At 40.7% G+C, this 26,544-nt stretch overlaps 1 protein-coding gene across 2 annotated transcripts in view; it reads right to left on the bottom strand.

The window, feature by feature from the left end:
• The window catches only part of LOC134624477 (collagen alpha-6(IV) chain-like), a 149,101-nt gene that overhangs the window by 58,836 nt on the left and 63,721 nt on the right, over nt 1-26,544 (bottom strand). For both annotated transcript variants that reach the window (XM_063469458.1, XM_063469459.1), the window contains exon 3: nt 6,911-6,988. In XM_063469458.1, coding sequence (XP_063325528.1) covers nt 6,911-6,988 — 78 coding nt within the window. The remainder of the gene's footprint in view (nt 1-6,910; nt 6,989-26,544) is intronic.

The raw sequence follows: 26,544 nt of genomic DNA, 5'->3' as shown, positions 1-26,544 counted from the left end.
AATCATTTGATTCAGGTGTGTTGACCCAGAGTGAGATGTAAAACCTGCAGGACACCGGCCCTTGAGGCCTGGAGTTCGACACCCCTGGGATAGAGGATGTAATTTAACAGCTGTCACGTTTCTGCTTGTTAGTAATATAAACACAGTACGGTATGTTTACAGTCCATTTATTAGCACAAGTATAACTGTATTGTAATGAATTGTATCTAGTTTGCACAAATGCAACAGGTTGTGTAAAGGTGCAGTTTTTTCTGCTTTTCAGGGCTGCGACAGTACGTGTGCAGACTCAGTCCAACCCAGTATCACGGCAAAGCGTGTAATAGACTGGTCCACCACCGTGTAGATGTCAAGCTTTGCCTCTCCAAAGCGTGAAACAGACATGCATGCTCAAGTTACAGTATCAGCAGGGGGAGGTAATATATTTAAAGCCAAGGAGTTGGTATTGAGCAAGGAAGGTATGAAGTACCTCCCAGGCTCCTTCTACGCTGGAAACAATTAAGCTATGTGACTGATATGTATTTACATGTAAATGTGTTTTTGATGTCTCTTTAAATGTTTTCCCATGATTCTTCTCATGTTGGCTTCAAATAAAATATCTTCCTCTGATGGTCGATCGGCAAAGCCTTTGCCGATGTGTCTATTACCGCATGTAGTCTCTTCCGAAATCTTTTTCTTTTTTAAGTAACTGACCAAGAGTTACATAAACAGCTCAGCTCTGCTCGTGAAGGCAGATCAATGCAGCGACACCAGCAGTAACATTGCAAATTTGGACATCACTATGCCACTATTGTGTAGGTGGGATTTATGTGGATTCAATGAGGTACTATAAGCTAACACTAAATCAGATGCAGCGTGCTGATGTGCAGCAGCTGTGGGCAAACTAAGGCAGCTTAAAGAGCAACTGATAAGAGATCGATGCATGGAAGAGTGATGGTTCGTGGTATGTTGTGCTTTTTCTCCACTATCAAAGTATCTGATAAATAGAGCGTGCTGCTTTTTCTTTGTGAGATGAACTCCTGATAAACCCCCTCATTTGTTCCGATTCTTAGACGTCCTTGTTTGCAGATAGGAAATTTAAGAAAAACAAAAAAGTTCCCCCTAAGGGGTCAAGAGCACATCTGCACAAAACATACGTGACAACATTTAAACGTTGTCAGTTACCCTCAGCTATCTTTGATTCATATCAGCACATCCATTTTTTACTATGTTAATAAAAGCTGACAAAGTTTCCAGCAGAAACAGCTCCGGGATGATAAACGCAATTCACGTCCGGCTGACTGTTTCTCGTCCAAAGCAAACTTATCAAGAGGAAATCAGAGGAAGATATTTGACAGACTGTAGAAACATCTCACTGCTGTGTGTCTGGAGAGGCAGGGCTGTGACAGGAACTCGGGGAGAAGCCATTAAAGTGGGATTTACAAGGTAAAGAGCATTATAGATGTCTTCAGGAAGATTTAGGGGTGCCTGCGAGGCTGCAGATGCAAGATAGCAGAACTTCCACTCACCTTTAATATCGGGAAAGATCTTAAAACCCAATTAAAGATAATGATCTGTGAAATATTTAATATCTCTTTACTTGTCTGAATGTTTACATCATGTATGAGCGTGACGATGATTGATGCTGGAATATTGTCTTTAGAGTCCCACTGAGGTGGGAGTGCACTTAAACTCAAAACTGAGTCACAGTTCTGTGCAAAAGTCTTGAGCCAGCCTCATTTCTTTATATTTTATTGGTCTAACGTGAACTTTAAAAACAACTTGCTGATCACCAATAATTAACTAATCCAGTTTATCTATTTTTCTGTTGTACATGACTTTAAAACATTCAACAGTATTTTTTGTTTTTTGTTGTTTTTATTTTTCTGGACCATTAATGAAACCTGAAGGAATTCATCTGTCATTTCTAAAATGTAATCTGTTAACCCAGCGGCTCCCAAACCTTTTTGCTAGGCCCCCCTTTGTGCCCACCCTGGCTCAAACATTTGTTTTTTTGCAGTTTATTTCACACCTCAAACCTTTTGTAAACAATTAAACAAATAAAGGTAAACTTCAATAAATTGCAGGTTGCAATAAAATAAACTACTACCTCTTTTAAATAACAGAAAAAAACCATCTTTATGGTGTAATTATCAATATCGATACATTTTTCAAAAACTGTCTCTCTGTGCAAAATGGGTTTAAAAACATAAACAACTGTGGGATACTGTTTTTCCGTGATCTAGACAGGGGGAACAAATCGTGGCAGGATCAGCCTGATATTATTTGTATCCCACTGTAACTTTACTGTATAAAGAGCTAACATCACCAAAATTTCATTATAAGAAGTGTTTGTGAACTGAAAATCAAGAATGTGGGATACAGTTTGTCTGTGATTTGGACAGCCCAGCTTGTGCTCCCAACGCAGGGGAAACTAATTCAGTCGGTGATACCTACCTTGGCACTTGTGCAGGTATCATCATATTAGTTCGTTTGGAAGCATATTTGGCGATGCTTCATCTTCCTCTTTGCGTTTATGTGGGAGCCCCATTAAAAACCTGTCCATTATGCCAGCAGTGTCCAAGCACTCTTCTTTTTATTCCTACCCCCCCTGCAATGGGTCTGAACTTTGGGAACCACTGTGTTAATCAAAACTAATAAATAAATAAGTATGTATGGTGCTTAAGAAATTTATTAGACCACTTGCTATTTAAAAAAACATTTTAGAAATTTGCCAAAAACCTGTTTAAAACTCAAAAATACTTCTCAGAGGAGTCAGAAGTTCATCAATCATAACAATCGTACAGTCAAACGGACGGTCAAACGGACTGCAACTTAAGAAAACACCAGCAATAAGAAAAACACTGCAAAAGCACACAAAACACAACGGAAACAGGACAAAAAACAAAACAGAAATAGGAAAAAACAGATTTCCAAAAGCACAAGGGAAGTGTTTCTGGGGAGACAATAACCCGACGGACCAGTTGCAGGAACCCAAAACATGGTAGGCGTGTTTTATCGTGATTCATATAATACTGATGACGGATTTTTAGGCTAATAGTTAGGCTAACACAGTTACCGATCATCTTTTCTTTCCTCACAAAACCGATAGATCCTCCACTTCTTTTAAATGTCTCCCAGCGCAATTCTTAGCATATTTTGGTTCCTGGTTCGTCGGGTTATTCTCTCCCCAGAAACACTTCCCTTGTGCTTTTGGAAATCTGTTTTTTCCTATTTCCGTTGTCGTTTTTCCTATTTCCGTTGTCGTTTTTCCTATTTCCATTGTGTTTTGTGTGCTTTTGCAGCGTTTTTCTTATTGCTTGTGTTTTCTTAAGTTGCAGTCCGTTTGGCCTCTCAGGGCCACTGTACAATCGACTGCTAAAACAATTTTTTTTTCCAGCAATCTAAGTAAGTAACCATCATCGCAACCAAAAAAATCACTGTCTTTACTTTTTTTTAAGTGAATTTAAAAAATTCACGGCTACAATAATAATTATATTTTACATTAAAAATACAATTTTAATTACAGATGTTGCACATATTACTGGATTAACCCTTACAGAAACATTCAAAATCGATTTTGGTAATTACTAGTACAGTTAATTTAGGGCAGCTGTCACATAAACATTTGGTTTAGATAGTGGTCTAATCATTTGTTAGATACTGTATACATATACATACATAAATAACATTCACTGAAGGCAAAAACATAAATGTGCTCCCTTAATTCCTTTATAGAGAAACAACCTTGAAAGCAAACAGCTAATGTTTAAGTCTGTGAGCACTGGTTTGCTTTAAGTTTAAAAACAGAGATTTAAAAGCAAATCACAGTATTTCTCTTGGCTAACTTTCCTTTGTGACATAACTCGAGTCTCCTTTAAACCTCACTTTGTGTTCAACACTTCAGCTGACAGAACCCAGTCGAGCGTCCGTTAACGGCTGTTATCGGGAGCATGCCTGAGCTCTCTGAGCTCTAACTACAAAAGTAAAACTGAAAAGAGACAAATGAGCACCTTCCCGCTCAAACAGCTCCCAACAGTAACAGTTAAAGACACAGCGGCTGTGTCATTTAGGCTTATCAGAGGGGCTGAGCAGAGGTAGGTGGCATTACCTGAGCTGTATCATTTACCTACATTTACCTACGGGTAAGGCGACACTCGTCACTATGTTATTTACCTAAAGTGGTGTACAGTTAGCAGGCAGTAAGTGTAGGGCTGCTGTGTCAGACAGTAATTGCTGTTTGGATAAAGGCTGAAAGAGACCGAGCTTACAGTTAGTCTGGCTTTAGTCAGGACGTCTAAGCAGGGATTTTATTTTGGAAATGATCTAATAATAATTTGCTGTTTTATTGAAGAGCATGATTCACTGATTTACATAATAAAAAAGGGGTTTTTTACATAAGCAGCAACAACCAAATCCTATTTAATTTTACTAAAAGGATTTTTGCTGCGTTTCACTATTTAATATTTGGATTATGCTCACTGATTTGCACTCACACTCATACCTGTGGACAATTTAGACTCACCGATTAACCCAACCCGACTACATCTATGTCTTTGGGCTGTGGGAGGAAGCAAGAGTACCCGGAGACGACCTCTGCAGAAGTGGATGGATGGATGGATTTATGGTTTTTTGGATGGATGATAAATGGACTTATGGATAGATCGACTGTTTTTTTCATGATTCATTTTAAGGGTAATACCGGTGGCCTCACCCATCACCAACCCAGTTTGTAGCCTGAGAGGGAAAATCCAAGGATAACTTTTCTGAATTTTTCTGAGGAATAAAAAAAATGTTTAATAAAACGACACTTTCACTTTCTTCTAGTGCACTTTCAGTTACTGATTTGGAACAAAGTAGAGCTCAAAGAGCAGTGACAAGAGTCTAAGATTTAAAAAACAGGGTAAAATAGTGTGTAATCCTCAAACAGCGCTCATAGGTGTGGTTGTGCTGTTTTCTAAGCAGTTCATTTCAATGTTTAACCACAAAAAACCCCCAAAAAACAAAACAATTGGCAGAAAACTGCGAGTCGCAAACATGAGTAAATCAGTTTGTGCTCTTCATTTAAATATTTTCCTCCCTGTTTTTTTAAATGAGAACTCTCAGAAATATATATGCAACAGGTTCCCATCTCTTACATCAATCTTATCACTGCACTGTCTTTGTAAATACCGGCAGTACAGTTTGTTTGTTTTTTACAGTTTTTTTTAAAGCTGACACTCGGTTTACTTTAGTAAATCTACTCCCAAATGCATTTTCGCCTGGGTTTTGTCTCTCAGGCCACACAGGCGCTGACTGTTCTTGGAGTGTAATGCAGGTCGATCAGCACACAAGCTCCTCTGCATTATTTTAAATACTGATTACTGGTATTTTTATCTTTATTACTGATTCTGACTCAAAAGCAACATTTAAAATTATTGCTGATGTTTTATTGCTGAAGCAACTGTGATTTACTCATTTTTAAATCTTGCCAATAAAGCAGCAGTTTGTATTGAAAGCATTAATATCGCCACCTTCTGTTGTTTTAGAGAGTTCGTGTTTGTTCACAGCACTCGCCCGTCTGGCCCGATGATGCTGAAGCTTTTTTAAAGCCTCGTACAGTAATTTATTAGAGGCCAGCAGGATCACATTGACATTTAAAACTTTCCTCTTAAATTCCAGCCATAAATCAGAGGAGTCAGCCGCTCTTTTGCTCGATACTGAAGTGCAAACAGATGACGGGTGATATATACTGTGCGTATGTGTCATCACCACTAATCAGTGAGCTGATTCCATCATATTCTGCCAGCCTTTGTTTGGATGTTATTGTTAATTTCATGGTAGCGATGATGAGAAAATGAGTTCCTCGCCTGGAGCCACATGCTGTTTCGTGTTTACCCGTTGATTCGTCTTCTGGAGAAACCACATTTACAGCTATAGATGAGGACTGTCGGAGCTTGCATTACACAGTCTGATACAGGCGTCGCTTTGATATGTGTCAAATAGCGATAATGTTTCTGGGCGTTAATGTATGTAGCTGTACGATGGAGAGAGATAAGGCCTGGAAGTGAAGCCTCGAGGTAATTATTCCTTAATTAAATGAAGGTAATGTACTTGTTTCCTCACAGTAAAAACCATAATTAACTGAAACCTCAAAGAGGATCAGTGCAGTTATCAGTACAATAAACTCTCCTCTGTGTGACTGTAAAGCTGCCAGATAACAAAATTAAGATTAAGTAAGATAACGAAGATGACTCTAGATGAATAAAGGCGTGTTTAATAGTTCCTAACATCGAGTGAACAACTGTGAAATTTGAAGTTGTTTTTTTCTTTTTGCAAAACTGTGCAAAACTGTGCCAGAGTCTTCAGCCAGCCCTCATTTCTTTATGTACTGCTAGCAAATTAGGTGCATAAACATATAGAAATGCAGTAGGGAAAAGGGAGAAAACACAGGCTCTACAATTTTAACACGCTTGAAAGACAATATTTGGTGTGACCACCTTTATTCTTCAACACAGTCTGAGCTGTCTTAGGCAACTTATAATTTCTGATGATACTTTGATGTGTTCGTATTCCATCAATTTTAGAAACACATACATCTTTCTCTAGAAGCAAAGTACAGAGAAATGTACATGTACATGAGTAACTTTAAAACTACTTTGTTGCCGGTTTTTAATAATAAAATTTTAAATTAAAAAAGGACATCTACTAATAAGAGTTTAGCTGAACTAAGAACTTCTCTAGTGGTCGCTCAGATCCATCGACTATCTGAGAAACTGGGTTCAACACGGACTTTGCTACCAAGTAGAACTCTTTCAAACATCCCTAAAAACCAAGCAACAAGTTTCTCAGGTGTTGTTATTGGACTTAAACAAGTGACGAGGACATGAAATGGAAAGCATTTTCCCTGAACTCCAGAGGAGAGTACACAGTTGAAAACTTGTGAAACACTCACCCTGCTTCCTTTCTCTGGAAAGCACCTGCACCCTCTGCTGCAGTCCAAGCCGTCACATGGCTCATCAAACTTGCCACCCTGAAGAAATAAAAAGGTGACAAATTAGAAAGAAATTCAAGATGTTCTAGATCAAACTTTCAGGTGTTTATCCAAAGTGGGCGAGACATCCTCTCCCTCCTTTTAGTGGAACTGTGGGGTATAAAAGTATGACACTGAACACGCCGCTGCAAGAGCACCACTTCAAACACCTTGATAAAAATATGGCAACAATCAAACACAGACCGAGTAAACAACGCAATGAGTCACATAGAGAATATTTGCTGCAGCAGCAGCAGCCAGACACTGACAGATTTACAGTAATTTTAAAGAGGCCAAAAGTTGTTAAGGTGGGTTTAGAGAAGTCAGAGGTGCTTTTTGATGAAGTGCAGGAATTTTTCTATGTATTCTCCAAACACAATGTGTGCCATCGCATTCTGTATGGTGTTTATTATCCAGCTGCACTGTCCAAAACTGAACCAAGACTGCAGAACCAGTGATGGGGAAACCCTTCACTCTGCAGGGCGCCATCATAATGTCATTGTGACCTGTTTGCTTTCTCAGCCAGAGGCGAGGCTTCATGTTTGGCAAAAACGAGAGTCTGTATTAGTGAATAAATGAAAGCTTTATGGATGAAAATAATCTAATCGTAATCCAACTTTGTTATTCGCTTAAATAACAAAACGTACCAATCTGCATGTTAAAGGCTTGGCTCATAAAGCTTCCTGAATTTATGCTGAATTGGGTGGATTCAAAGGTTCTCACAACATGAAATGCAAAGTGTGGTCAATGTTTTTAAAGAAGCGCGGCTCTGCATTTATCAGTTTTGCATGATCAATTATACTCCATAACTAACAGCCCGTCATAATCAGAGTGGACTGCTTTTTCAAAGCATGACATGGCTTCCAGGACGCTGTGTGATACAGCTTCACACAACCTTTTTTTGATGGCCACCGAGCATTAAAGAAGGCCAGACTGAACTCCCTGTGACCTCAAACCTGAAAGTAACCCAACGTGACCGCAACTGTAATACAAACCAGCTTTAACCTCTTAAGCCCCAACGCCTAACCGATCTCCTGCCTTCTGCCCCCGTATCTGGGGGCGTTGGGGGTTAAGAGGTTAAACCAGCGTTCAATCTGAGATCTGATCTAATGTCAGCGTACAAATAAGCCTGAAACACTTTCAGTGAGAGAAACTTCCGATTCAACAGTTATTATTACTATTATTGCGCCATGTGACGGCACGCTAGGGTTGTGCTGATTCTCGGGATTGATGATGGGGAGAGTTTGCCGATTTTTTATAACATTTGTTGGGTATTTTTCATTATTATTGTGATTATTTTTATCATGTTATCAGTGATGGTATCAGTTGAGAGCTCACACGGTCAGGTTAAGGAGAAGAACCATCGGGCATGCAACTAAAAGTGCTGTTCATGGTTCTGAAACAGCAGCAGAGAGAAGCACATGTCAGCATAACTCAGCCAGTAAGAGAAGCAGCATGCTCACACAGAGTTCATACAGTAATGATGTTTGATGTGTGCATTGACTTCTTCTTCCAAATGAGTTTTGTGTTTGCTCGCTTATTTGCACTCAACACAGGTTCAGTGTGCATGACGTTCGGCCACTAAAGCTCTAAAACACTCCTCTGGTGATCTGCATTTACGGGAGCTTTTCTATATGAGATTTGGTCCTTATGGAAAAAATTAAAATTATAATAGATAAAGTTTCATTTTAATGTTCAAGCAGCGGCCTCAACAAGCAATCTCACTTTAAAGTTGACCTTTTGTGTAAATTTCTAAATGCCATATTTTTATTCTTGGAGTGCCCTAGAGTAGCTTTGCATGATTCACAGTTCAAACTGATCCTTCTCTATCTTATACCAGGCCTCGGTGCAGTCCATTCTCTCTCTGAAACAACCTGTTTTAGCTCCTGTCTCTTGAGACAACTTTCCTCTGATTGGCTGCCCCTCTCCGACTAATGGTGTAGCTGGTGTACCTAAGATGTCTAAAAGCTGTCTGAAACTGATCATTCAGAGCAGTCTAAAGCCTTTCAGGTCACAAGGATTACTTGTAATATGTAATATGAACATCCACTACTGGAACGGATTTCAAGCTCAAGAATATGAATCCTACATGAACTTACAAAAACTGAAACAAAGATCATGCAATACGAAACACTGATAAACATCTTTTACTGCTTATAAATACTGAAGGAAAAGACGTTCAGATGCAGATTTACTTTCTAGAAATTCGTAACTTCAACTCTTCAGTCATACACTTTGATTTTATTATATCTGTTACATATTAATGGTAAAAAAAATAATTTGGTCTATATGTTGTAGTATCTGCAGAAATTTGCAGAAAAACACATGAAGTTTGATTCTTGACCTTAACCGTCTGACTTTTTGGGTCATCGTCAGTCACGACCCCAACCTTAATCCTTACTCTAATCCCATCCAATCAGATTATGTCACTTTTGTTTCTATTAGATTGCATTGTCAAGCAACAAAGATAACTTTTGCTCATGAAAAACTGTTCAGTTTTCCCAGAAAAGTCCAGTTTGCCTTTCTCCAAAATTAGGGTTGGGGTTTTCAGTTGTGATGATGTGAACCTCAGAGGGCCAAAAACTAAAAAAATCTTCACTACATGTCAGTTTGTTGGCACTGAACAACAACGCATCAGATGATAGAGACTCCCCGGTCATCACAGACCTGAACATGTCTATTTTGCAGCTTATAAACTCCAAGTGTACTGCAGATTAACCTTTTGGGTGGCATTCCTGAGCTATCTATGGAACATCACACGGCTCTTTTGGAGTTTATAGGCCGGCCAGAGAGAGACAGTGAGAGAGAGAGAGAGAGAGAGAGAACCTTTATAAGCTGACCCATGAGTCTTAAGTTAGACGAGCCTCTGTAAACTTCAAAAAACCCAAACACATCCATCCGTGCTGATGGATCCGATGATGAGACAGAAGAAATCTGCGAGTGCTCGTGTGGATCTCTGAATTTATTGATGATGCCTGAAATTTTGTCACCTGCTCAAATAAAGTTTTGCAGTCTTGATTGTTTCTGTGTGAACCCATGAAAAAATGCTCTATATGAAACAGCTGTTTGAACCTCTCTCCAGGGTCAAACTCGGGGGTCTTGGCTGACATTTCACTGACTGCTCATGAAGAGGAGAGACGGATAGAAAGATGTCAGCTGAGATCTGATGGAGATGAAGAGGACAGATGTGGATGAGGATATGTTGTGATGGGGTTTGAAAGTGTGCAGGGTGGAGCTTAAGTGTGTTCTGTACTAGATCATATGACCCCACACTGTGACAGCAATAATCAAGGTTGAGGTTCGTTCAAAAGTTCCAATCCAAATGACTTTAAAATTTCTTTGAGTATAAACTAGAGAGATTCCTGGAATTAGGCATTTTTTTCTAGAAGACAAAGTTTATAAATATTTTTTTAGCAAAGAATATTAATAGAGAAGGACAGACCAAAGAATCCTACTGCCAACTTCACCTCCTACAAGTACTACAACTGCTGCTGCTGCATTGTGTGATTGTAGAGAAAGAAAAGTGGAGGAAAATTCACAACAATGAGAAAGTGAGCTTGGCACAGAGAAGGGAGAGAGAAAGAGAGAAGGAGGGGAAAGGTCATTGGTGCTGGTCATGCTTTTATTCCCTCTGATCTCCTCTATTCGTCTAATCACAATGACAGAAGGAGGGCAACAGAGAGGGAAACAAGAGAGGGAGAAAAAAATGGAGAAAAAGTGGGATAGAAATGGGGGGAGACCAAAAAAAATAGGGAGGGTGCTCAGATTAAACCTTTGGCAAAGAGGCTAAAGAGACAAGAAGCTAAAAATAGAAGCACAGCAAGTGATTTGGAGCATTATTGCTACTCGCAGTGAAATCTTTTAAAGATTTCTTTTTAAAGGAAAAGAGGTAAGCATGGCGGGAAATCTATGGAATTAGAAAATAATAGCAAAAGAAAGAAAAGCAAAGGAGAGACTTCGGATTTGATGCTAATTAGTAGTCTGTGCATCTCAGTTCTCAGATTTCAACTTTTGATTTGGGTCTGTTATCCTTCTTTTGTCAAGCCACAAATTCTTCCTGGTGTATTGTCCAATGAGAGAGCACTGATTCGGATTCGTTTTGCCCCCGGGATCCTCACTTCTGGGCTCTAATCCAGGTTCCACCTGAGCAGGGCGGAGATGTGCTTGGGCACTGGTGCTTGTTCACTTCCCTCTGTCCACACCCAGACTTTAAAGATGAGGGATGATATGTGCAAACAGATGCTAAGCTGCAGATCAGCGGGGGGAAAAACTCAGAGTAGAAGCCGAGTGACGTAACGGTGAACGCGGAGAGACAAAACATAGTCACGTGCACGCGGCGAAGAATTACTGTTAACAGAAACACGTGAGTACATTTGGACATGCAGACACAGGTATTACACTGTACTGCTAATCCCAACACCCTAAAGCTCAAACATAAATGTCAAAGGAGACCTTTAAACATGATGGAACAGTCAAATTTTCCTCACTATGAAACTCAGAACAGTACACACACACATACAGAGCTACAGACAGCTAAGATTATCTCATAGAAAAGGTAAAGATATCAGGACAATGAGCTGAAACCTGCCTTCACAATGTGAATGCTACTTGATCATCTCTTGTGTTCTCTCGTGTGTTTAAGGCGTGCTGAGCACTTTCTGCTGTTGGACAACATAAAAGCATAAGATACTTCATTGCTGGAGTGAAGGCAGAAGCAAGCTTTCTTGTGTTACAGGGTTAAAATTAACTCTCAAGGAACTCAAACATTTCTCACAGACTTAGACTTTTCGACAAATGAGAGCATGTTTCACTGGACAATAAAGTCAGCTGCCTCTGCAGTGAGTCTCTGGAGAATGAACTCTAACTTCAGCATCTTGGTCTGCAGGTTTTAGTCTTTGTTCAGCTATGCAGTCCAGCTAAGACTGGTCTAAGAACCAGTCCTCCATATGTTGCAGTTCCTGGTAAGAACAACTTCTTAGTTCAAAAATCTCCAGGACAGAAGAAATACTTCAGTCCAGGACTTAGGCTACAGTAGGATGCAGTTGGATGTAGTAAACTTAGACTACATCCAACTGCAGGGGAAACAAATTTGTAACAAGGACACTGATACAAAGGCAGTTAGGCAAGTAAAACAGACAGAAGGGAAACATAACATGAGAAGCTGATGTGTTAAAAACTACTGGCCCACCTACACATTACTCCTACAGGAGCTGCCTGGCCATGAAAACTCATTCCCTGAAGCTCCCAGAGGGCGGGTTTTGTGCTACTGTTAATCCCAGGGGAGATTTGGACATTACAAGGTCTGAGACTTTGTGTTGGACTTGCTTGAAACGTCCATTAGTGGAAACCATCTACTCCCAGTAATCAGGTTTCATTGTAATCGTATACAGCATATGAGCTCTCTAAATTCTTTTCAGCATCAAGTAAATGTGCAACATGTGCTCACTGTATATTAAACAAAGAATAAGAAGTTGTTTGGCATGCATTGCGCCCAATTAAATACATGGCTGCCTTCATTTTGCTGACCCAGGTGCAGCAGAAGTGCATCCTTGAAAGTAGGCTTACTAGTGGTCAAGTGTCAGGTCTAGAACCCCTCCAACGGTCAAGTGTCAGATCCAACAACTGTCACAATACACAACAAGCTCACTCCAGACAAAAGCCTGAAACTTTCAATTTGCGAATGTTTACTCACAAAAGACTGTTAAACATGTTTATTCATGATCATCTGCGTGGATCCAACACTGTGTGTTTACTTCTACTCTGACTTATATTCACTTAATAATCTAATAATTAATAATTAATAATAATAATAATTTCCAAACACTTTTAATGTATGTGTATGTCTGACAGGGGGTCTTTACTCTCATGCTCTTCATGGACCTGAGAGACGCATCTCGTGAGTAGGGGCTGATGTCTGGACTTGCCTTTTCATTCCTATAGAATCTGCTGATGTTATCCAGAAGAAAGTTGAGTCTAGGGTTACCCTTAAGATCATATACATTGCCTCTTCTAAAGCTATAGGGGTAAGACAACAATGCATGATAAAACAAGGTAGCTGTTTTGTTTTTTGTTTTTTTTTTTAAAAAGGGGGGGGCGATAGACCTTTGTTTGCTTTGTATGTTATAGAATTCCTTCCTTCTAACAAGATGGGGTGGTTTGATTGTCAACTGGAATGCGTGAGCACTTAAACAGTTCATATTAAGGTAATAGTCTGCATATGAGCAAAAATAAAAAATAAAATGATAACCTTCTAAAACACTATAAAACTGAAAGTGTTTAACCATTTGAACCATTGGAAGTGGCAGTTTCACAGGTATGTCAGAGGCACAAGGTGTATATTGGCCTCTGTGCAATGATGGACCTAGTGACTTGTGGCTTGTACAGGCCCCCGTGTTGTCACTTTAAAGCATATTTGGTTAGTTCCATTTTTTAATATGTTTGGTCAATTTTGTAAGCCATATTTCAAACCAAACCACAGTTTTGTTTTTTCAAATGCTGATCAAGTGGTTTTTGGTGCCATAATAAAACATCCATCCATTAATTTTCTACAACTTATACCCACATAGCAAAATTGGTATGGCCTGGATCTGGCCCACACAATGTGCTTACACATGGCCCACATACCACAAAGAATGACGGCCCTTTGGTGGGCCAGATGTGGTTTGCCAGAGGTGGCCCACACATGGGCCAGCACAAGGCCAGTTGCAGACACACTGGTAGTCCTGTGCTGGCCCATGTGTGGATTACCTCTGGCAAACCTGATCTGGGCCACCAAAGGGCCGTCATTCTTTGCGGTATGTGTGCAATGTGTAAGTTGTGTGCAGCCACGGGCCAGTTGTAGACACACTGTTGGCCCTGTGCTGGCCCAGAACAATTTTAGCTTTGGCCCCAGATGTCAGCCTAATGTGTACCTTAATCAAGCCAGCCGTGTAATAACAACATGTGCCAGAACATAATAGTGCAAAAGTAACACTGTTCAGACAGTGAATGGACTGATTCTTATACAGTACTTTTCTACTCTCCCGGATTACTAAAAGTGCTCTACACAACATGCCACATTCACCCAATCACACACTTTCTCTAAACTCAGTGTTTCCTAACTACATTTATAGACATTAACACTCTTGACATGCAGACTGGAGGAGCCAGGGATCGAACCACTAACCTTCCGATCAGTAGGTGAGTTGATCTACAGCCACACAGTGGTAAACATGAGTAAACCCTCTCTAGGTTTTGGGTAAAGTGTACACTCACAAACCTGTCAAACCTGCATTTGAAACGTTGGCTACCATAGCAGTATAGTACTGCAACATGGCATTTGGGTCTTCTAACTAAAATAGGAAAATAGGAACATAAATAGTGCCATCATTGCCAGACCTGACCCACATCTTGTTGACATACACCCTGCCATGACACCAGTCAGTCAGAAGTGCCAGCTTGATGACAGGTCTGGGCAAGACCTGTTTTCTATGAGCCTGGCCCACATAAACCAAACCACAATCAGGCCAGATGTGGCATGCCATCACATAAACAGAGCCATATATGCCAGGCCTGGCCCGTATCTGGATGACATACCACTTACCATGCCAGAAGTCAGCCAGCAGTGCCAGCTTGACACCAGATCCGGGCCAGACCTGTCTGCTATGTGGATATGGGGCCAACAGCAGCAAGCCTAGACCTGACCATCCATCTACTCCATCTCAGCCAGAGGAACACCAAGGCGTTACCAGGCATGCTGGAAGGCATGAGTAACATCATTTCTTAATGTTCAGAATTTCCACAGCCTGTCCGCCAAGGCACCAATACCAAAGGACACCTTGTGGGTATATGTATCACTGTGAAATCACCAGAAAACAATGCTATTAACCCTTTAAAGCCGGTCGGAGCGGGCACGCTCCGTTGTGCTTAACTATTTTTAAATCCCGGTAGCACTGCAACCACTTAAGCTAGCGCAATAATTTTTTTTGCATATGAAACCGGAGGAGTTGTACTTACATCTTATGCCATCAACTTGTCCTAGATCACGGTTTCCTTCCACATATAGCTTTGCAAAAACTGCATAAAAATAACATTGCAGCAACAAAAACATAATATTCCAGAAACACGCTTTGCCGATCCGATCAGCTGTTCGTAACACTTCCTACTACCATCAGCGGGAACTATCGCATGTCCGCCGTGACCTGCCCGAAACCGGAAGTGACGTCATTTGCGGAAATGTAGTTTTTTTTTTACCACCAGGGGCTTATAAGCCTATACTTGTGTTTTTAAAAGTTATGTTTGACTTTATGAATTTCTGTGTCGTTTCTGGGATGCTTAGGACTCATATTGCACTGCTGGAAATAGTTTATTTTGATGCATATGCTTTTTTTTTGCAAATTTGCATCATAATATTTATTTTCGTTTTTTCCTGCAGTATATGAAAATTGGTGTATTTCAAAAATAAAACTATGAAGACACTTAAAATAAATTTCCTGTGGTGGGAAACTATTTTGTGTAACTTTTTTGTATTTACAGTTTTGAGGGATAAGCCTCTTAAATTTGTCTAACTAGAAATATATGTTAAAAAAACAAAAACAATTTTCAATTTTTCTGTAGTTTATTGCACTTTTTTTGCAATTTATGTACTTACTATGCACTTAATGCATACATATTATTAAAATTTGGGTTATAATGGTTGTATTGATGTATATCAACTTGAAATGCTCCCAAAAATGGCACTACAGCATGTAAAAATATAATATAAGCTCTGGCGGACTTGGTTCTATGGTAGGTCTTAAAGGGTTAAACAGAAGAAAGTAGCATGGAGCCCAGTGACCTTCTTCAAACTTAACAAGCTGAACAATTTTTGATTGCTGTTTAGCCAAAGACCAACCAAACATGTGAGATGTTGAAATTACAAGTCAAGGTGACCTGTGCAGTTTTTTTTTATATCTAGTGTGAAAGAAGCCTTTGCAACACTTTACATGAATACAATTCTAATTAGCAGTGATCTCTTTCTTTATGTTGCAACCATCCAGTTTATGCATGCAATGCGCTAACCAAGCTAGCTAGCATTAGCTGATAACGTCATACTTAATATTTTTTTTAGAAATACAGAAATAAGTCACCTCTGCCAAAGATGATTATGCCAAAATGTTAAAATCCAGACCCTATAATGAACCACTTGCTGATGTCAGAGCCCATCTTTGCCCATCTTTTATATACAGTCTGTGTACAGCTTAAAGAAGTTAAAATGCTGAGCGGGGTGGAAAGCTGAGGAATGATTTCACTGGAAAAACAAGAGGAATCAGAAGCTGCTTAAAAAACAAAGAAAGGCAAAGGGGTTAAAAAAAGAAAGAAAAGAAAAGGCAGATGGAGGATGATAAACTTTTTCTTTTCTCTCTTTATCAGCACATCTCTCAGGTTTTACTCCACCTCTCCCTTCATCATCTCATCCTCCCTTTGCCTCTTTCCATCGCCATCTGTGACCCTGACATGCACCACAGGAGACCGACCAGCTGTGTTTGGGCCTCCAGCGTTCCCCATTTACAACTGTTTATTTCCACGCTGCATGTGTCATGGCGTGTGCGTTCGTGTCATGTCTAAGCGTGACAGACTGTATATAAGCACTCGAGCACGAGGATATATGTACAGAAGGCAAATACGCATGTAACCGTGCGTATTTGCACTGCATGCGCGTGTGGGGTGATCTCAGATCTATGGATGTATTTGTGTGGTTAAATGTGTTTAGAGCTTTGTGTACTTGTCCACAAGCTCACGTGTATTACTGTAAGTGTGTGTTCCCCTCCACTGGGCCACCCAGTTCGAGACAGGTCACCTATAACAACCAGCGGAAATTTGTGACACTATGACGGATCCAAACCGGACATCTGCTGCAAATAAAGTAAACCGCTTAACCTCCAAACAAGGGAGAAGCCGTTTCACTCTGACAGCACGCTCACTGATTAAGGATGTTTCAGAAGTGCCAGATTTTTCCAAACCATGAAAGCAAATGTGTAATTATTCATTTTCATGTAATATGTGAAATTATAGGTGAATGAATAAGTTATGCTAATCATGCATTTATGAATCCATCTGTTTACCTAAATCATCTATTTTTTTCTGCACCGTTTTTAATTTTTTAACTCAAAAATATATCGATAGATTCTTCACGTGCAGCTTTTCAGATCTACACATTATTGTCTCCCCCAAATCACCGCCATCACCACCGTGTTTTGTCAGCTTTAGTTTTCCAACAACTTTTATGTTTTGTGTGCTTTTTACAGCATTTTTTTATTTGCTGGTCTTTGCTACAGTAAAATTAGCAGAAAACAACAAGGAAAACAGCAGAGCAGACGCAGTTTGGTGCTAAAGGGTTAAAACCTACAGAAATCCCACAGATATGGTTCTTTAACAAACAGTTGACTTTTAGTATAATCAGGAGCTTTTCCTTTACTGATTTCAGCTAAACAACATAATCATTATAATGGGGATACTCCCCCCCTTTTCATTTCTCAATCAGTAATCCTGTTAGGACTGTGTTAATGCTGTGAAACAATTTAATGTTAACCTCTGAATGCAGCTGTGGTTTGCTTGATTCAGTCAAAGTAAACTAAGCTCCTACAAACTGCCACATCTCTCCACTTCCTTGAGGACGATCGACAGAAAGTCCTCCAAAAAAATCAAGTCAGCGAGAAACTGGGTGGGACATTTAATCTGATAAATGTCCTGAAAAATATGTGCTGTGCTACCCTGCCTACCACAGTCACCTTAATGACATAATAGAGAAAAAACAGGCAGCAACATTTAACGTGAGCAACTGAGCCATAAAAATATGAAGCTTGCAGGGACAAAATATTTTCATAAAACTGTGGAGGAGGAGGAGGAGGAGGAGTGGTGGGGTAGGGTGGAGCCAACTCTTCCACTGTCACGGAAACATTTGACATTTAAATCTCCACGATGTCCACATCATCAATCACGTTGCATTGAGTTTGGAAACCTTCCAAATATGAAACCCTGCACGCAGGTGAGCATTCACTCCTGACATCTGCATCATGAAGACGAGCGTCAGGTATAAACTGAAACACCTCAGATACCAGCATGAAACCGTCTGGCTCACTGACAGCTCAAATACAGTGCATGCAATTTGATATTTATTGTATTGTTATTTATGTATTTGAAAATGCGCCAGACAGTACAGCTTCATCATTCGGCAGGTGATCAGAGCCAGTTGAGGTATCTGACCAGGACTCCTCCTGGATGAAGGACAGGCAGTTTGTGGGCAGCATCAAGCTGTCAGTCTACCTACAGACAGCTTCTGTTGTCAGATGGGGACAGCATCCAGAAGAAGCGTGGAGTAATTGGTGTGTGGTGCATTCTTGCTCGTGCTGTTGTTGGTCAGTCAATCAGCCGGCCAGTGGTGACATACAAAGAGGTGAAATATAACTGATTATTAAAACCATGGAAACATGTTCACTGTCTGTACTTCTCACGCTGTATTTTTTAATCGTTGATGGTCTCTGAATTCCACTGTCACTCCCTTCCCTGTTCTTGTCAACTCGTAAACTATTCAGCACTTAAACAATGCAATGGTCATCCGCAGTTTGCAGGGCTGCAAGGGAGCACATTTGCAGTGGGTTAAGCCACCTCTCCATAGGCTCTGTGTAGGCAGATGCCTGCAGTACTGTAGCATAAATTAACTAAATGAGGGTGCCCCAGGGTAGATCCAGGACATGATGGAAAGATTATGTCTCTCAACCAGTTTGGAAATGCCTCGGTGTTTCCCGTGGTTGACCTAGAGGACTTTGCTTATAGTGCTGCCTGGTAACCTGCACCCAGATAAGAGACATGGATGGATGGATGGATGGATGGATGGATAGATGAACGGGTGGATGGATAGATATAGGGTACAAGTAGGAATGGCAAAGATATGCATGCTATTTGGCTCCAAGTAAACAGCAAGCAGACCTTTTCCCTTTTTGTGCAACATATTGTTTATTTGAAAAAAACAAAAAACAAAAAAGATGTAGGTAATTGTTTTCCTACATTGTGTCCCAAAACGCTTTCAGGCTTTCAGGTGACTCTTGAGCACAGTAAAAGAAAAAGAAAATCACAAGAAAATTCAAAAAAGGGGGAAAAGTGAGCAAAATCACTGAGATGTTGATTCAGTGATTGTTGAATTTACAAGTTGGAGATGTGTCAGGTTCACTCGAGCTGCTGTAGTAATACCAGCCCTGTGCAAACGGGGCTTGAGTATTATATATCTTATCGAAGCATATAATTTTGCATTAGCATATAATGCTATAACTGCTGGATAGTTTAATCTAGGAGAGGCATTTAGACTTGTGTAAAGCTTTTTATTGTGAAGTACACACCAGCAGTAAAGTAAACAGTACTGCGCAGTACTCGATTAACGTTTTCACCACTGGCTGCCCACACACACACACACACACACACACACACACACACACACACACACACACACACACACGTATCCCTCTCTCTCCTTTACTGCCATGATGAGTAGAAGCGTTGCTATTAGACAGGATTAGCACTCTACCTGCACGGCCTTGCTGGCTCTCTGTCTCACGTGCTGCCCTGCTGTTTTCTTTTGTCTTTTTTTCCCTCCCTGTATGAGCACAATTAAAGAAGGATGTTTTTTTAAGAACAAAATTAACTGGGGCGAGAATGGACACGCAGACAGGAGCTAAACAATGTGTCCCTCCAACACCGCTCACAGGGATGTGGGCTGTGGATCCTTGGCGCTGTGCTGGGTTATTAAGTATTTTTGTCTTATCAGACCATCACAAAATCAGGGGTATAGCCGGTCACAGTGTGACAGCAGGGAATATAATCTGCCACGATCTTGTAAGATCATTTAGTAGGTGTCACACATTAGTAGATTTTAGCCCTTCATCTCCAGAAACTAAGAGCCCGTTCTCACAACATGGAGCACACACACCAAATCCAATTACTGCATTTCCCACGTGGATAGAAATACTGCTGTGCTGACACCGACACCAGTGTGACCTCACAGGAGGGGGATTTTGAGGTCACATGATCTCCTCCCTCCTGCTATTTATGCTTCAAGTTTAGGCACTCATCCTGACCGCCCCCTCCCCACTGGTATTTCAGACCCCATGTCCAAGACACTGTCTACATCGTCAGAATATGAGCTTCCGGTCCGGGTCTGCTTTCTCTCTCTCCTGCTCCACGGCCCAGCCTTAAATCCACTCTGATAGCAAGACTGCGCATAAAAATAGACCCAAACCAACTAAGTGTAGAGTCACTTTTAAAGTGCATCCAGGGTCAACAATCATTTAAGAGGCCTGTTTAGTACTAGAAGAAGCAAATCTTTTAAAGCCATCACAGGTGTGATTTTACTTTTTAAATGCATTTAGAAAGAAAAAAGGAAAAAAGCAGAAATATAACTCAAGCACGGAGTCATGAAGTCACCGCTGCTGTCGATCACAAAAGTCAATTTGGGATTCCCCGAGCCTGCAAAGTTTTTTTCCATCTTGGCTCCAGGAAAAGATTAGTCATCATTTTTTATGAGCAGTCATGTAGAAATACTGATAGTAAGTCTGATTTACATCTGCGTTCTTGCAGACAGACTTTGAACTACTTGAACTCTCGCCTCAGCGACAAAAGGCAGCAGGCAGCCCGCACGCAAAGCCGACACAAACAAGCAGAAACGGGCTGCTTCTCGCCAGCTTCAGTAGGATGTCACAAGAAGAGACTCAATCTGCGAGATGGCGTCCGGACAATAGCGCAGACAAAGAGGGATGCTGGACACGTTGTGATCGATGAAGTAGGCGAAGAGGGTTTTTCTCAGATTTTGGTGACTTGTCGTGTTTTGATTTGTGAGACGTGACTGGTCAAGGCAGGTAAGATCATAGTGAAAACAAAGCAGCTCAGATTTTGTTCCTGAACACCTGAACTTTTGCTTTTAGTGTGATGATTAACAGGTAGGTGATGAGACTTAATGCAGGCTCTACAACATCTGGAAATCCTGCTTAGCTGCATAGTCCAGCCTAAAGGAAGACCATGCAAGTCTGGGTTCTACATAAAAGATGGACATGGTCTCCCACTGGTTTTGGACTCAGTGTTATCGTTTTTTAGCCTTTAATGTCTTAGTTTGCTTGGAGCTCGAAGTGTACACATTTCATCAAGAGATGATAGAGTGTTATCAATGAATGTTAGCAAATTAGCTTAGCAAGATGACTCTAGAATCAATTGATCCATCCATCCATTGTTCCATCCATCCATCCATTGGTCCATCCATCCATCCATTGGTCCATTCATCCATTGATCCATCCATCCATTGATCCATCCATCCATCCATCCATTGGTCCATCCATCCATCCATTGATCCATCTATCCATTGTTCCATCCATCCATCCATCCATTGTTCCATCCATCCATCGTTCCATCCATCCATCCATCCATTGTTCCATCCATCCATCCATCCATTGTTCCATCCATCCATTGTTCCATCCATCCATCCATCCATCCATCCATTGTTCCATCCATCCATCCATCGGTCCATCCATCCATCCATCCATCCACTGAGGTTCAAGCTCAGGTTACTTTATTTACACTTTCCAGTCAAACTAACCACATCCCTATATCCAGTCGCCGAATCTATACCTGCCTTGAAAGTGGGAAAGTATTCATATCAATATCCAAACGTGCTTTATAATGGTTCAAAAAAATATGTGTTTTACAGTTTTTCTCGATTGGTTTGGCTCATTTCCTGAAACCGAGATGACATTCTCAAAATAACATGGACAAATCTCCAAACCACCTTGCAATTGTTCACAACAGAATGTCATTTTTCATTGGTTTAATCAAATTGCAAATGCTTTAGTACATGTCTCAAGTGACTCTGTGCTTCTTTTCAAATGATTATGTACAAGTAGCTACAGTTAGCACAATGAGCCCACATTTAGCACATTTTCCAAATAAATAGATCTTGCCGATCTAAACTGATTAGTTGATTTTTCAGTGAAATGGTCACTCACTCCAAAACATATCAGCATGGTTTCATTGTGTAAGTCATCATATGCACAATTGTCTGTTCAACTGTCAAAATTAGTCAAAGATATAATACCATGAAAGAATATCTTGGAACATTTGATAAAGTTATGACAGTACTTGACAATCAATCAGGTGTAATTAGAACTAACGAAGGAGCAGTTTCCCACATCTCAGATGACCAATCAAACAGGTTGTTCAGATACCTGACAGGTGTTGTCTATGATCATGACTGCTGCCAAAAGTATATAGACAGAGCTTGGCCCGGGGCCAGTTTCATTTGCAGTGTGAACATGGAAGCACCTCGCCAAGTACAACAGCAACTTCCTGCTCGAGGAAGAGGAGGAAGAAGAAGAGGAAGAGGAGGAGTGAGAATGCGTGGAGGAATAGGGGGAAGAGGCCGAGGAGCACGGAGGCACCTTGATGTCCCAGATGAAATCCGGGCCACCCTTATTGACCACGTTATAAACCATCGCCTCACAATGGCAGAGGCAGGTCGCCGAGTGCAGCCTAATGTTCCTCGGTCTACAGTCTCCTCCATCATCCAAACCTTTCGCAGGGAAAACAGGTACAGAACTATGCTAGTGAACTATTCAGTGTTGGTGTGTGTGTAGGCCTAGAGTACTGTAATATCGTCATGTGATGTTATATGATACTATAAAAATGACAAAGACAAAAAAATGGAGAAAATACTGTGAATAGTATTGACTATGTGCACGAGAAAATGCTAACTTCCTGGTTTGAGGCCGGATGTGGGGTTGCACATTTCCGGTAGCTTTACTTTGCGGTAAATCGCTACTGCTAAGATATACTCCAAAATCATGTCCAAAACTTGAAAACGGAAAGATTGCGTTAAGTTCCAAAGAGCAGAAGGTGGGAACACTCACCACTGTTGTGTCACAAAAAATCTTATGATAGATTTTGATGTTTAACCACTTAAGCCCCACGTCTCCGGTACCGGGGGCAAAAAGGAGGAGATCACGTTTAATCGGTTATAACGCGGGTTGAGAAATATAAGTCCAGACATGTGTGGTATCCACAGAAACCTCATAATCTCAGCTAAAATGTCATATAAACCATTTCTACAACCACCAAACACACCGAAAATAAGCCGCGATTAAACGAGCAGTTACGTAAATGCGCAGAAGTCCGCTAAACAAACAAAACTGAACCAGAAATTCTTCAGACTTCATAAAAGTAACCGGTTAAAGATAGGCTGGTTAGCTCCCAGAGCCATCACTGACTCCACACACCAAGTTTCACCACGATCAGACCAAAATTCACTGAATTAGCCGCAAAAGAAGACCACAAAAACACACAGCGGCGCAAATGCGCTAAGACAGAAATTGGCTTACCGTCCAGATTATTTTCGCCGGTAGCCGGTAACCACGTGATTGACGTTTAAAGAGTTTAGATCGATCGGTTGTTTGCATCACTCAACACAAGCAGAACTGCATCACTGCAGCATAAGACACATCGTCCACATTCAGAAGCACATCTCTGTATAGTGACTGGTCTTATTCTTTAAACAGGCAAATGTTCAGCATTCAAACTACAGGTGAACAACAGTCAGATGTTTCCCGTTATGTCGATATCAGCGAGTCAAGTACACACCTACACAGCATGTTAACAAACCGTGAAAAAAGCCACACAAAAAATGAACGATTGCTGGTGAGGGTTTCTATACATTAGTATGTATGAAGGGTATGTTGTGACTTACCTGCTAAATTAAAAAGTGCAGTACTGGATGTCCACGCATCAAAAAAATAAAATTGGCTACTTGATTTCACCTATCGCTGGTTATTTTTAGAACATAACACCCGCAATAAACGAGGGACAGCTGAGAAATATAACATTTGAATCCCTTTTCTCTTTTGCTCCGAGGCGTGGGGGCAAAATATCGACAAGTCCATGAACATCATTTACAGTTATATTGGGTAAATGACCAAGACATCTATAGAAATGTAAATCGACGCTTAATTCATTCATTTGGTTAACTTCTTTTGGACATTAAACAGGGCGCGAATAGGACACCGGAAACAAAGCTCCACACAGGATTTTCCGCACCGGAACTAGCATATGCTATCGTGCACATAGTCAATTCCAGTCACTGTGCAGTGCATCACACTTCTAGTACCATAAGACAGCAGTACAATTACATTGGTAACTCATTTTGTAACAAATTTACAGTGTTGACCTTTGACTTGTATGTCTAGGATTGGACGACAGCTTCAAGTGGGTGGCAGAAGAAAACTTCTAAATGAACAACAAGAACGAGAAATATGCAACATGGTCATTGCAAATAATGCCATCACACTGAGACAGATTCGTAATGCAATCCTGCTAGACAATGTAATGTTCCAAAATATAAACTCTATCAGCATCTCCACAATAGACCGGGTATTGAAGAAACATCAGATGACCATGAAACAGATTTACAGGGTACCATTTGAGAGAAACTCTGACAGAGTGAAAGGGCTGCGGTACCAGTATGTGCATGTAAGTCAACTACTGGTTGTCTATCATTGTAACACTATTACAGTAAGACATGGTTACCACTGTTTTTTTGTTTTGCGTTATCCTTTTCACCTTCAGAATCCAGCTTTGTGTGACTAGAGCATTTTGCCTAGAAATTGTCTTCAGTTTTCCACTCCCTGTTTGTACAGTACTTTAGATCCTCCCTGCAGTATCTGTCTCTACTTGACTGATTAGATTTATGTCTATTCTATTGTAGAGAATAATGGCATTAGAAGGCAACGAAACCCCTCACATCCTAGTGTTCGTTGATGAAGCTGGCTTCAACCTGGTCAAAGGTCGAAGGCGTGGCCGTAACATCACTGGCCACCGAGCCACTGTGGATGTCCCAGGCCAGCGAGGAGCAAATATAACAATGTGTGCCGCTATATCAGAAAGAGGTGTGGCCACACACATTCCCAGTTTAGGGCCCTACAATACACAAAAGTTCCTCAATTTTTTGGACCACCTTTATACTGATCTGATCCCAGAAAATGAGAGAGGTGTAGAAGGACCTCAGCTACCACATTATGTCATTGTGTGGGATAATGTGAACTTCCACCGCGGCCCACGCATCAGAACCTGGTTCACCACCCATCCCCGGATGCTAATGGAGTTTCTTCCACCTTACTCTCCTTTCCTAAATCCAATTGAGGAGTTTTTTTCAGCTTGGAGGTGGAGGGTGTATGAGCATCAGGCTCAAGACCAGAGGGCCCTGCTGCATGCAATGGATGCTGCATGTGAGGACATCACAGGGGATCAATGTAGGGGATGGTTGAGACATTCACGCCGTTTCTTCCCTCGCTGCATCGCACGAGAAAATATCCGTTGCGATGTGGATGAGAATTTATGGCCTGACAGAGAGCAGCGCGTCGATGGCCAGGAGGATGAGGATGGTGGCCAGGAAAGAGAGGGTGACAATGGCGACCACTGAAAATATTACTGTACTATAGTTCTGAAACTTTATTTACAGTATGGTAGGCTAGAGTTTTTTTTTGTTTGTGTTTATAACTGTTCACATTTACAGAATCCTGTATATGTTTTCTTTTCACAGTATGTTCTCTAATGTTAACATTTCTTTGTACGAATAAAAATGTTTACAGTTTCCTTGAGTATGAGTGGTGTATTGGAGGCTGATTTTACTGTAAAATCTTTTGGTTTTATTCATAGTGGTATTCTGTTGCTAGACCTGTGCCTCAGTGACAAAACGTCTAAGCATTTTGACTTGCAGTGCTTAAACAATGCCAAAGGTATAATGCATTTTGGGGGCATTGACTATTTATATGGGAAGGATATTTAGTTTTGACACATGGATAAACTCTTTTGGGAGAGATATGAGCTTTTGCAGGGGATCCATGGTGTTGTGCTAAACCATCCAGGTTATTCTGACATAAGCACTAAATGAATGCACATGTGCCAAGGCAATTGAGAAGGATCTGTGCTATTTTGACTGTACTGACCTTTTATATGGGAAAGGAATCTGCTTTTGAAGCATGGACGAAGAGTTTGGGGAAAGATATTTGATTTTGCTAGTGAGCTATAATGTTGGGCAGCACTGTAAGACTGTTTGGCCAAATGACCTTATGGTTTTGAGAATGTCATCTCGGTTTCAAGAAATGAGCCAAACCAATCGAGAAAAACTGTAACACACCATTCTGATTTTTGGAGACAGCCTCAAGTGGCCGCTTGTGGAACTGCAGTTTTTGACACTTTTGTGTTCTGTCTCCTTGAAAAGAAGTTTATTTTTTTATTAACTATCTCTCCTCATTATGCTGAAGTAGCAGTTGAGTATGGCTGGTTTACAGTTTCAATAAATATGTTAAACTATTAGAACAAAAGGCGGTGTATTTGTAAGCAGCTGGATTTGTGAACTAGATTTCTGTTCTGCATTTGGCTTTGGTTACATCCTGCTGCTCTTCCCTTCGTACAACATGTGTTTGCTCAGCTGAAGGGGATCTTTCATTGACAGATCACCCCCTCTTTTCAAGTGTTTTATACAAGAGAGTTTATATCTGACCAGCACATGC

The sequence above is a fragment of the Pelmatolapia mariae genome, linkage group LG3_W (assembly GCF_036321145.2).
Source record: "Pelmatolapia mariae isolate MD_Pm_ZW linkage group LG3_W, Pm_UMD_F_2, whole genome shotgun sequence".
NCBI classification, from domain to species: Eukaryota; Metazoa; Chordata; class Actinopteri; order Cichliformes; family Cichlidae; genus Pelmatolapia; species Pelmatolapia mariae.
The sequence above is the reverse complement of the archived record's forward strand: the minus strand, read 5'-3'. Positions and strand labels throughout refer to the sequence as shown.